This window comes from Portunus trituberculatus, chromosome 17 (assembly GCF_017591435.1).
Source record: "Portunus trituberculatus isolate SZX2019 chromosome 17, ASM1759143v1, whole genome shotgun sequence".
In the NCBI taxonomy this organism is placed as follows: Eukaryota; Metazoa; Arthropoda; class Malacostraca; order Decapoda; family Portunidae; genus Portunus; species Portunus trituberculatus.
This window is the reverse complement of record NC_059271.1, coordinates 1,685,001-1,697,500: the sequence shown is the minus strand read 5'-3', so window position 1 is coordinate 1,697,500 and position 12,500 is coordinate 1,685,001. Positions and strand designations below refer to the sequence as shown.

General features: G+C 40.3%; 1 protein-coding gene and 1 long non-coding RNA gene across 3 annotated transcripts in view; both read left to right on the top strand.

Moving 5' to 3' along the window:
* LOC123504961 overlaps window positions 1-3,289 on the top strand; it is a 124,667-nt gene extending 121,378 nt beyond the window's left edge. For both annotated transcript variants that reach the window (XM_045255930.1, XM_045255931.1), the window contains exon 16: window positions 636-3,289. In XM_045255930.1, the coding sequence (XP_045111865.1) occupies window positions 636-733 (98 nt within the window). In that variant the 3' untranslated portion in view covers window positions 734-3,289. The remainder of the gene's footprint in view (window positions 1-635) is intronic.
* A 519-nt stretch (window positions 3,290-3,808) lies between these two features.
* Window positions 3,809-10,592, top strand: LOC123505043. The gene is made up of 4 exons (XR_006675030.1): window positions 3,809-4,512; window positions 7,128-7,311; window positions 7,729-7,881; window positions 8,653-10,592. It is a non-coding gene; the product is annotated as an uncharacterized LOC123505043 (long non-coding RNA).
* The last annotated feature ends 1,908 nt before the right edge of the window (window positions 10,593-12,500 follow it).

Below are 12,500 nucleotides of genomic sequence, written 5' to 3'. Positions count from 1 at the left end.
CTCCTCCAGGTGAGTGAGGCTGCGAGAGCATGCCGCTGCTATTTGTTTGACTTCACTAACTAGCGTATGTGTAGGTGTGTGTGTGTGTGTGTGTGTGTGTGTGTGTGTGTGTGTGTGTGTGTGTGTGTGTGTGTGTGTGTGTGTTGTGTGTGTGTATGTGTGACTGTATGTGTAACCTGATACTTACCACACCTGCCTTCCGTGTCTTTTATCGTCTTACCTGTGACACCTGATGAATTCAAGGTTAAAAGGATACCTAAGATGTCACGATAGTCTTACTGTACACTCACCAACACCACCATCCCTACCACCACCACCACCACCATCACCAGCTTCTTATCTTTCCCTCTCTCACGTTTATTTTTCCTTTCTTCTCTTTTGTTTCTCATCATTTCATCCTTTCCTTCACCAGCAATATCTTCCCTGTCATTCATTCACTTAATCGCTCCTCTTATCTCCCGGACACTTTATAAAACCACCATACCACTGCCAACCACATTCTCAGCCACAACATTCACCTACAACCTCCCACAATCTTCACTTCGCTACATACCCAATTATCACGTCCTCCACATTATATACCCTCTTCAATACTCCACCAGGCGTCTTTCTAATGCCCGTGTTTGTGTGTTCAGGCCCCACGTGCGTCCTGCGAGGCACCACTGATGACGAGACGGCCACGGGCTCTGACATTCCCATCATGGTCACCACACGCAGCAGTCAGGATGCCTAGCCTATGACAACACCTTCATCTGGCCTGCCTTCTTTTCTCGTGGTGTTTTAAAGCTATACTTATTTTTTTTTTTTTCGTACTACTACTGGTACTACTATACTACTGCTGCTGCTGCTCCTACTACCATTACTGCTGCAACTACTACTACTACTTCTACTACTACTACTACTACTACTACTACTACTACTACTACTACTACTACTACTACTACTACTACTACTACATATTTTCATGCATCACACCCTTTTTCTTTATGGTGAATGCATATATTTCTCTCTCTCTCTCTCTCTCTCTCTCTCTCTCTCTCTCTCTCTCTCTCTCTCTCTCTCTTCACAGGAGAAACTGAAGTAAAGGGACTGAACATATCACAGCAATGGTTGGATCTGCAGGTTATTATAGCGCGTTAGTTCAGGCATTAACTGTTGCATGGAGTCTACTCTTTATGTCGCTGTTATGTTGTATGTAGGTGGATCGTTGCTTCATTCGTTGTACCCCATCGTTAGTATCTAGTGGTGGTCCTGAAGTAAGATGATGTACTTCTATAAGGCCTGTACTCTGAAACGCTTTGCTCTCTCACCATCACTGCTTTCCAAAGGCTCCAGTTGAAGATAATCGTGTTTTTAAGGATATTATTAAGTTTCTGGTGATAGACTGGCAATATTTTTAGTTCATGAACCCCTTCAGTATTGAGACGCATTTTTATCATGAGATTTGTGTACGATTAGACTATTTTATTGGCATTAGGAAGGGTCTAAGAAGGTCACAAGGTTAATGGCCACAGTCTTCACTATTCTAATCCTCTACATGAATATCTGAAGCTGTAGAAAATCACCAAATAATAAGCAGAATGTATATGGAAACGCGTCATGGTACTAAAAGGGACAAAAAGAGGAAACTGTCTTGAAAATCGTGCTAGTTGTCTCTGTGGCCTTGGAAAATTGTCGTAGTGAGAGGGCAAGGCGTTTCTCAATTCAGGTGTAAGACTCTCGATTCCAAACGTTCGACATTGGATTAGTTTTGTTAAGGGCGATCTCATCAGGCCACCTTACTCTCTCCTCTGTGTGTGCTTTTGTTTTTGTTTTTTTATCTTTTTTTTTTTGGGCGGCATCCATCACTCATGTGTATTATCATTTTTCTTTTAACTGCATCTATAAACCTTTTCTTTTGGCTCTCCGTTTTACTTCGGCGAACTGATCTCTAGCATCCTTCTCCTCCTCCTCCTCCTCCTCCTGTTGCTGTCTATCTTTTCCCGTGCATTTCTTTGTATTCCTCCTCCTTCTCGTGTCCTCCACTTTTGTCTTATACAACTTATTCTACGCTAAGTTTTCGCCTCCTTTCATAGGTTTCATAGACCCATATTCAGAAATGCTCTGCTCTCTCACCATGCTGTTTTCAAAGGCCACAGAGATGATGAACTGTGTTCTCAAGAGTGTTTTCTTCTGTTCATAGTAAAGAAATGTTGTAAAATTTCTCACTAGAACCGTAAAAAGTATTCTGAAGTCTTGTAATATCATGTAAAGTCTTTTGAAAGTGGCGTAGGTGTGGCCAGAAGTGTTTCAGAATATGGCGAGTTAGTTTAGCAATAAGTCGGTGGAAGAATCAGGCTGTTAACCCCTTCAACACTGGGACACATTTTTTACCTTGAAATTTGTGTACAATTATACCGTTCTTTGGACATTAGGAAAGGTCTATGGAGGTCAGAAGATTAATAGCCAGAGTCTTCACTATTTTAACCCCTTCAGTACTGTGATACATTTTCTACCTTGAAATATGCGTATGATTAGACCATTTTATTGACATTAGGAAGGATCTATGGAGGTCAGAAGATTAATAGCCAGAGTCTTCACTATTTTAACCCCTTCAATACTGGGACACATTTTTTTTTACCTTGAGATTTGTGTACGATTAGACCATTAGACCATTTTATTGACATTGAGAAGGATCTACGGAGGTCAGAAGATTAATGGCCAGAGTCTTCGCTATTTCAGTCCCCACATGAGTTTCTGAAGCTGTAGAAAATCACCAGATAGTAACCAGAATTAATATGGGAATGCGTCATGGTATTGAAGGGGTTAAAAGCTTTCAGGGTGAAGAGATAATGTGTACAGTAATGAATAGATGTAGGGATGTAAGTTAGAGAGATTGAAGTATATAGAGAGTGTTTTAGAGAGGAATGGAGAGTGTACACGTAGTAGCACCAATGGTTTTATTAATGATACCTTTCCTTCATCACTTACCAATGTCACCATCATACTTGAGTGCCTAGATCTGTACTGTCAGGGAGTAGAAATAAATGAATAATGAAAGAAAGATTGATAGATAAATGAAGAGTTGGTACGTGATGACGATAGTGAGAATAATAGGAGAATAAGATGTTTGGGAGGGAAATTCATGTCTTTAGTTACATAAAAAATAAAAAAATAAATGAAAATTGTGGTTATTATTATTTACCTGTTGTTCCACTGAGAATGTGTATGGCAGCCTATACTTATGTGTTAGGCCATAAAAAACAAATAAATAAAACAAGAAATTACCTACAGTATATACAACTTTAAATCAATGTGTGATTTACCTCGGTCACCTGCTGGTCACCCAGCCAGTCTTCCCCATTACGGAGCGAGCTCAGAGCTCATAGACCGATCTTCGGGTAGGACTGAGACCACATAACACTCCACACACCGGGAAAGCGAGGCCACAACCCCTCGAGTTATATCTCGTACCTATTTACTGTTAGGTGAACAGGGGCCACACATTAAGAGGCTTGCCCATTTGTCTCCTCTCGATTGAGTCGAGCGTGCTAACCACTACACTACGCAGTGTGTTTCACTATTTGATCTGCTGCAGTCTCTGACGAGACAGCCAGACGTTACCCTACGGAGCGAACTCAGAGCTCATTATTTCCGATCTTCGGATAGGCCTGAGACCAGGCACACACCACACACCGGGACAACAAGGTCACAACTCCTCGATTTACATCCCGTACTCACTGCTAGGTGAACAGGAGCTACACGCGAAAGGAGACACACCCAAATATCTCCACCCGGCCGGGGAATCGAACCCCGGTCCTCTGGCTTGTGAAGCCAGCGCTCTAACCACTGAGCTACCGAACACATGTAAGTATGTGTGTGTGTGATAAAACAGTTGTCAGTTTACTGCCAGTACTACATTTACTGTGTGCATGTGTCATTCACCTACGGAAAGACCTCAAAGTGACACTGATCTATTTTTGGGTATTACTGAGGCATTATTAACGCGTCACACATCGCGGGACAGCGAGATCACAAGTCACAACGCCTCACCAGTGGATTTTTTGCCCTTCCATCTACTTATAACTTATATTTGCAAAGTGATTTTTCCTTTTCTCCCTTTTAACTAGCATTTATAATCGCGTTTTTAATTGTAACCTTCTTTTCCTCGTCAATTTCAAATCAAATAATAAAAAATAAGGAGAAAATAAGAAAAGAACGAGAAATAATGAAAACAATAGAAAGTGTTTAGGCTCGTCGACCTCCCCTTTCCCCGGCCGTCAGTTTGGCTGTGGGCACTCTTCCACTTACCTCTGCCATCTCTTTCATACTGCCTCACTCACCCATAACTCTCCTCCATCAGTCAAGAAGCACAAGAACGATGCTGTGTCGGAGGCAGAGCAGCTTTGACATCTGCTGCGTTGAGGGAGGTATGTGGAGTTCAACTTGGTGTACCACCGAGGCACCAAGTTTGGATTTGCCACACCGAACGCCAGGATTGAGAGTATCTTGATGTCTCTTGCCCTTCATGCGGTGAGTAGTTGTTACTTTGTGTATTTTCTTAGTTGTGTTGATCTAGTTGCAGCATAGAGGAGGGGGAGCTGTGTTCATGCTGTCCCATCTCTGTTATCCCAAAAATTATCCAACTTCATCTTAATCCCTTCAATACTGAGGTGCATGTTTACCACCAGCTTTGGGTGTGATTGCACCATTTTATTGACATTAAGAAGCGTGTATGGAGGTTACAAGATTAATGTCCAGTCTTCACTATTTTAATCACCCCGCAATATTTGTTCTGAATCTGTGTAAAATCGCCAAATAGTAGGTAAGGAAAATTAACGTGAATATGCGTCAAGGTACGGAAGGGGTTAAAGTTATACATTGTCGCTTTGGTCACTTCTCTATCTAGTGTGTGTGTGTGTGTGTGTGTGTGTGTGTGTGTGTGTGTGTGTGTGTGTGTGTGTGTGTGTGTGTGTGTTTACTCACCTGGTTAGCCACCCTTAGCTCCCAGACCAGAAAAATACAACAAAGAGTAGGATAAAGGTAGCTAGGAAAATGGGTACACAGTCAACTTTAGATGTAGATTACTGGATGATTGTAACAAACTGTGAGTGGACTGGAATGTGTACCCATTGAAACTGTTCAGAAATGCAGGATATATTATTATGCAGCAAACAGCAGCACATGTGTGTATGCATATTACTCCACAAAGTCGTACAGAATGTCGCCTAAATGACTGTGAAGGGCTGATTTGAAGGATGGCAGCGAGTTCAGAGCAACAACATGGTCAGGCAAAGAATTCCATAAACGGACACACCGGAATGAGAAAAATCGAGATCTAAGATCCACTGAACTGTACTGGTGAGCTAATTTAAAACGGTGTCCACGAGTATGTGCTTGTGGTGTTGTGATGAATAAATCTTCGGGAGAGATAGAACACTCAGAGTGGAAGATCTTCCAGTACTTTATTATGTCAGCACGAGTAAGGCGTCCACGTACAGAGTAGAGGTCAAGAGCTAACAAACGCTCTTTGTAGGACAGTCCAGTCATTCCGTCTATGTGTCGAGTCCACGACCTCTGAACACTTTCTAGCATCTTTAGGTCTCCAAGATAACATGTGTTCCATAGGCATGAACAGTATTCTAGTAGTGGTCTTACATGTGTAATAAACAGATTTAGCATAAAATTCTGTGATCTACAAATAGTTGCTTTTAGTAAATTTGCTGCCAGACCTGCAGCCTTGTTAACTGTAGTTTTATGTGCATGTGGAAGCGTAAAGAAGTGTCAACCAGTACACCAAGATCCTTGTGGGCATTAACCTTTTGTATATCTGTACTATTGAGTGAGTAGGTGTTATATGGGCCTATGTCTTGCTCAGGAAAAGTGCCTCTGTTGAATCTCAGTGTGACACACTTATCTATATTTAAAGAAAGCTCCCAGGAGTTTGATATTCTATATATAGAGTTGATATCACGTTGGCAGTTAGATATGTCAACAACTGTGTGGGTGTGCGGTAAGTTACGAATGGGCAGATAAATCTTTAGATCATCAGCAAATATTTTGCAATCACTTTATGTAAGACAGTAAGTGGTTTACATAGATAATAAAAAGTAAAGGACCGAGAACTGAACCCTGGGGTACTCCACTGGGGATTAACCTGTGACTGCTTGGGACGCCTGTAACTGAAACAGACATTGTTCGCTGAGTGAGGAAGTCTTTGATCCACTGTAGGAGGACACCAGAGATGCCAAGACAGGAAAGTTTTTGTAGGAGAATAGTGTGGTTGACAACATCAAATGCTTTAGAAAAATCAAATGTGTGTGATGGGATCAAAACACACACACACACACACACACACACACACACACACACACACACACACACACACACACACACACACACTATAAGTACAAAATATCATTCACAATCAAACTACATAAGTCATTTTTTGTATCTACTTTTCCAGAAATCAAAAAAAGTAAAGAGAAGAAATAAAAAAAGAAGATAAGAAAAGAAAAAGCATCACATTCACTTTCTTAATACTGATATGAATGACAGTTTTCATTAAACTTGCTTTAGATATCTTAATTAAACCTTCCTTTATCAAAACTGCCTTAAAACAAACATGTAGATAGATTTGCTGTTATTGTTATGTTGTGGTCTGTGTATATCAGACATTTGTCACACACTTCTGCCTAACTCTCTTACTCTTTAAGGGAACTGCCAATCAAGTGGGCCTTATGTTTTTAATTCAATTTAATTAATTAGTTAATTAATATTTTTTTGTGACCCTTGGCTGGCTTTTCCTCATGCTTTAAAAAAAAGACCAAGATATGACAGACATTGTTTGAAGTGAAGATTTGAACACACACTCACTTCAATCCAACTAATAAGCAAAGCCTCCCCACACCTTATCTCAACTAACTCTCTTACTCTTTAAGGGAACTGCAAATCAAGTGGGCCTTTTGTTTTTAATTCAATTTAATTAATTAGTTAATTAATATTTTTTTGTGACCCTTGGCTGGCTTTCCCTCATGCTTTAAAAAAAAGACCAAGATATGACAGACATTGTTTGAAGTGAAGATTTGAACACACACTCACTTCAATCCAACTAATAAGCAGAGCCTCCCCACACCTTATCTCAACAGAGGTGGAAGTACATGCACCACCCAGCGCTAGGCACACTGGAGTACAAGATCACAGAGGTGCTTAAGAACCCGAAGGACTGGATGTAGCCAGCAACTGTGATGGGGCCAACCTGCTCACCCTTTCACTGAGACTTACCTCTGACACCACTAAAGCCTGTGCAGTTCTTAGGAGCACCAACTAAGAGTAAGTGAGTTAGTAGAATGTATTTAGTTTGTAGATTAGTGGTGGTGGTGGTGGTCATGTATGAAGGTTAGTTAATCTTGGTTGGTGATTAGAGGGAGAAAATTTAGTGACTGTTTGTTGATTGAAGGGAGGAAATATAGCTAGTGAGTTTGTGATTGCAGGGAAAATAAATTGTCTAAGTTGGTGATTGAAGGGAGGAATCTGTGTGTTACTGTTTTCTTTGTGGGGGCATGTCTGTCAGAGGAGGAAGAGATGAGTGGCTGACTTGTATTTATTTGTTAGGTGTTGATGAGTGCAGTTTGTGTGTGTTTTGTGAGTGGTGGTGGTGTTTGTCTGTGTAAGGAGGGCTGAGTGGCTGAGTTACTCGTGTTCCCTGGTTGTTGGTGAGTACAGTGAGGGTTTGTGTTCTCCCTGCAGGATGTGCTGTACCGGTGGCGTGGCGTTGAGGGAAGCGCCTCTCTGTATCCCTGCCCACCACTTTACTTGAGTAAACACATGAAGATGTTCCAGAGTTTCAAGAAGGGAGTGGCACACACACACACACACACACTTTACTGCACTCCGAGTAAGGTAAACAAGTTGTCAAGTAGTAATTATTTTCACATTGTAGCCAGTTTTCCTCACCTCCCAACTGCTAATTCTGCACAAGGACCTTATCTGTCTTTGTATGAAGTACGCTTTGCATATTTGAGGGGGTTTCACTCACACAATATTGTTAGATAGGATGGATTCAAAAGCTTTTGGTCAACTCTTCTCCTCTGACTGACTGTCTTCAGCCTCTTTCTCACTGCCAAAATGTTGCATCTCTTTCTATCTTATTGCTATTTTCATGCTAACTGCTCTACTGATCTTGTTAACTGTATGCCTCCCCTGCTCCTGTGGTCTCATTGCACAAGGCTTTCTTCTTCCTCTTGTCCCTATTCTGTCCAACCCTCTAATACAAGAGTTAACCAGTATTCTCAATCATTCATACCTTTCTCTGGTAAACTCTGGAACTCCCTACATTCTTCTGTATTTCCATCTTCCTATGACTTGACATCTTTTAAGAGGGAGGTTTTAAGGTATTTGTCTCTGTCTTGGCTAATTCTGTACCAATCTTTTGGTGAACTTGCAATTCAAGTGAGCCTTTTTTTTTTAAACTTCTGTTGCCCTTGGCTGGTTTCCCTCTTGCATAAAAAAAGAAAATAGTGTGGCTTGTCTTGGCTAGGTTTTTGATATACCTTCCTGTACCACAAATGTGATTACAAGTGAGCAGTTTTCACAATTTAAGATTGATGAGATGAGATGAAGGTAAATGATCACTAAACATGAACTTTTCTTGACTCCTTTCTTTTGTTGCAGACTTTGGAGGTTCAGCGGCACACTGCAAGACCGAGAGGGCAAGGATGGAGGATGTTGCAACATTCACAGCATCATTCGTTCATGCTTTCTTGTTTTGTGGAAAGTAGTGCACACAGTTTTGACGGAAGGATTGTCAACACTCATATTGATAGATTGTGACATTGTGTTGACCTTTGTGCATCAAATCACTTCATTACATGTAAGTTGTACATTTAGCTACAAGGAGTAATGGTTTTTGAGATTTGTGATGTATAAAAAGTGACTTATAAGAGATCCTGCATTATGAAGATTTGTTTAAGGGTGTTTGTTTATTAGCATGATCTAGATGTGTCAGTCTTAACAGTCCAGAATGTACAGACCATTGCTCTTCCTGCAGATGGAATTTCAGTCAACACTGCAATGTGTGTGTGTGTGTGTGTGTGTGTGGGCAGCTTTGTGGGCAGTCATTCCTTGATGTCAGTGTCTTTCATTTAGGAGAAAAATGTGTATAATTAGGTTTATATACATTTTTGAGTGAGAATGTATAGACTGATGAAATATTAAGTTTCTCAACTTTTTAGAGCTTTGGTGTTCTGTGTGAGATTTCAGGGGCCGCATTCATCATGGTGGGAGCTTGGCTGTATATACCATAGCATGATCCCCAACAGTTTTTGATATTAATTAATGATAAATATCTGTAGTGATGACTAAATTGTGTCTTTCTTTGATGCAGTAACTTACCATTATAGACAGCTGCCAAGACGAGCACCATCAGTTGTCCCAAAACTTAAACAAACCTTGCTCTGTGTGGCCTGCATGTGCCATGTGCCATTTGTCATGTCATGTCATGTTATGTTAGTCTAACTTTTCCCAAAGTAGTAATATAATGTCAGAATAATTTAAATTGTAGAAAATTAAGTCGAGGAGCTATTTCTTTGTATACATATATAAAGTTGACAAGTAATGAGGCTAAAGACCAACAGTGGAGTGGCAGTCAGGCATTCAGTGAGACATGAGGCTGACTGTGTAGAATGCGGCCCCAGAATGACGGTCTGTGTTTTGTGACAATATAGTGTTGCAAGGGACAACATGCTGTTTGAGAGCAGTGCCATTGTGAAATGCTTAAAAAATCATTTTACATAGTTGATATTTCCTCCTAGACTTGCAATGAAAATACTCTCAAAATACTACTTATGTTCTTATATTATTTTTTTTTTTGTTATTTTACCTGTTCATACAGAGACTCCTGCCATGTATGTGCAGGCCTCATGGTCCCTCTTGCAACTTTCCTCATTTTTGTTTCTCTAATACTTTGTAAGGTGAAAATATTCCCAGAGTAAAAAATATAAAATTGTCACAAGTTGGAAATTGCATAAATTATTCTAAGTTTCAATGTAAAAAAATGTATAAATTCTCCACTAAAGATTATTGTAAGTTGCAAATTTTTGTTGAGAATTGTAAAAATGTTCTCAAATTTACTATTGTACTGTAAAAATTTTTGAACTAAAGATTATTGTAAGTTGCAAATTTTTGTTGAGAATTGTAAAAATTTTCTCAAATTTACTATTGTACTGTAAAAATTTTTGAACTAAAGAATATTGTAAGTTGCAAATTTTTGTTGAGAATTGTAAAAATTCTCAAATTTACTATTGTATTGTAAAAATTTTTTTGAAGTTGAAAATTTTGGTAGAGTTTTCAGACGTGTCACATTTCTGGTTGAAATTTGTAAAATTTTCTCAAATTTACTATTGTACTGTAAAAATTTTTGCTCAAATTTACTATTGTACTGTAAAAATTTTTGAAGTTGAAAATTTTGGTAGAGTTTTCAGACGTGTCACATTTCTGGTTGAAATTTGTAAAATTTTCTGGTTGAAATTTGTAAAATTTTCTAAGTTGAAAATTTTGGTAGACTTTTTAGAAATTTATGTAAAAATGTGTTGATTGAATAAAAGTGAAGGAAGGGAGAGACTTCATTGTATTTTTAATCCAAATATACATCTGCTCTTTCTCCGGAGACTCTTCGGAGTATTTATGACTTAGCACAGTTTTTGAGGCAGTTTTTCAGGGGTTTTTCGGCATTTTTTTGCCATTTTTGGTGCTTTTCAGCAGTTTTGCAGCTATTTTTCTGCTTTTTTTAGGCATAATGCAGCTTTTTTATGATGGATGCATTTTACTGTAATTTCAGCTGGGAATTTGGGCCAATTAAGTATCCTCAGACTTTCAATTTCTAGTTTGTGGGATGACTTACAGCTTCAGGGAAAGGACTAGACAATTTGAAAACCTGGAAGGTCTATTTGTTACACACATTGTGGGGCTTTCTTTATTATATATATATATATATATATATATATATATATAGGGTTAGGAGAGATAGGTTAGACTAGAATTTTGAGGCGAGGTTAGGTTAAACTTCGTATTGAGGCTAGGTCAAGCTTCTGAGTAGGTGAGGTTAGGCATTTCATAAGTATTCCTTAAAAAAAAACAGGAATTATCATAATCACCAATATGAATTGATTAATCATATTTATTATGAAGTAGTAACACCAGTTGTGTGGGTCCATTACAGAACATAGAAGAAATAATAACATTACACTTGTGTGCGCATACATTCACATCAGATGGAAGGAATAATAACATCACAAGAGTGACTAGCAACATATATTAGGTTAGGTTACATGAAGCAAGGCAGTGCATCCTCCCTCCCTGGATGACGCTGCGTGTTAAGCGAGACTGTCCTCCCTTCCTGGATGGCACTAGGTGTTGTCACGTCGGAGCTGGTGCGAGGCAGGGTCCTCCCTCCCTGGATGACGCCCCGTGTTATCAGGGAAGGGACAGCGTGTCCTCCCTCCCTGGATGACGCTGCGTGTTGTCAGGTCAGCTGGTGCGAGGCAACGTGCCTTCCCTCCCTGGATGACGCTGCGTGTTGGGTCAGAGCTGGTGAGAGGCAGTGTCCTCCCTTCCTGGATGAGGCCCCGTGTTGAGTCAGCTGGTGCGAGGCATTGTCCTCCCTCCCTGGAGGACTTCGTGTTGTCAGGTCAGAGCTGGTGCGAGGCAGTGTGTCCTCCCTCCCTGGAGGACTCCGTGTTGTCAGGTCAGAGCTGGTGCGAGGCAGTGTGTCCTCCCTCCCTGGATGGCGATGCGTTAGGTCAAAGCTGGTGCGAGTTAGGCTCCAATTCCTCCACGGAAGGTGCAGCGAGACCGTTTTGCCTCTTCCGGTGCAAAATGGGTCCGTTTTCTGCCGCAGGTTGTCAGGACACGCTGCTTTGGTTCTCCCTTCAGTAGTGGCAGGACCTGTAACAAACAACATTTTTTGTTTACACTTTAATCATGAACAACCTTGTCCTCATCTGCAAGACAGGCATGGTGTGGTGTGGTTCCTCTTAAATGTTTAGTGCATTCCATTTTACCTACCACTACGGAACAATTTTTAATAGTTATCTCCAAACCTGACTTCATTTAAAAAAAAAAAAAAAAAAAAAAAAAAACCGTATTCCTCATTCTCCTCTAATCACGAAACTTAGAGTTTTGCTTCTATCACCCTCATGTAACCTTTAACACCGTTATATTACCTCGTTATGTTACCTTTAACACCAAGACCGAACAATTCCTGATATCCTATACACTCCTACCTACCTGAGCCGGATAACACGCCTCCGCTGGCTGCGTACTCTTGAGGACGACGACCTGGAGTTGGACTCCATTACATGACTGGGTGGAAGGCAGGACCCGACCTTCTCCCTTGTCGTATACACTGCTGCAAGAATAAAATTACCAATCATAAATCAAGAAACATCCCTCACCTCCGGTGTCAAGTCCTTCATGCCAAATCTAAGAGCTTTTCTATGATATAGGGAAAAATGCACACTATA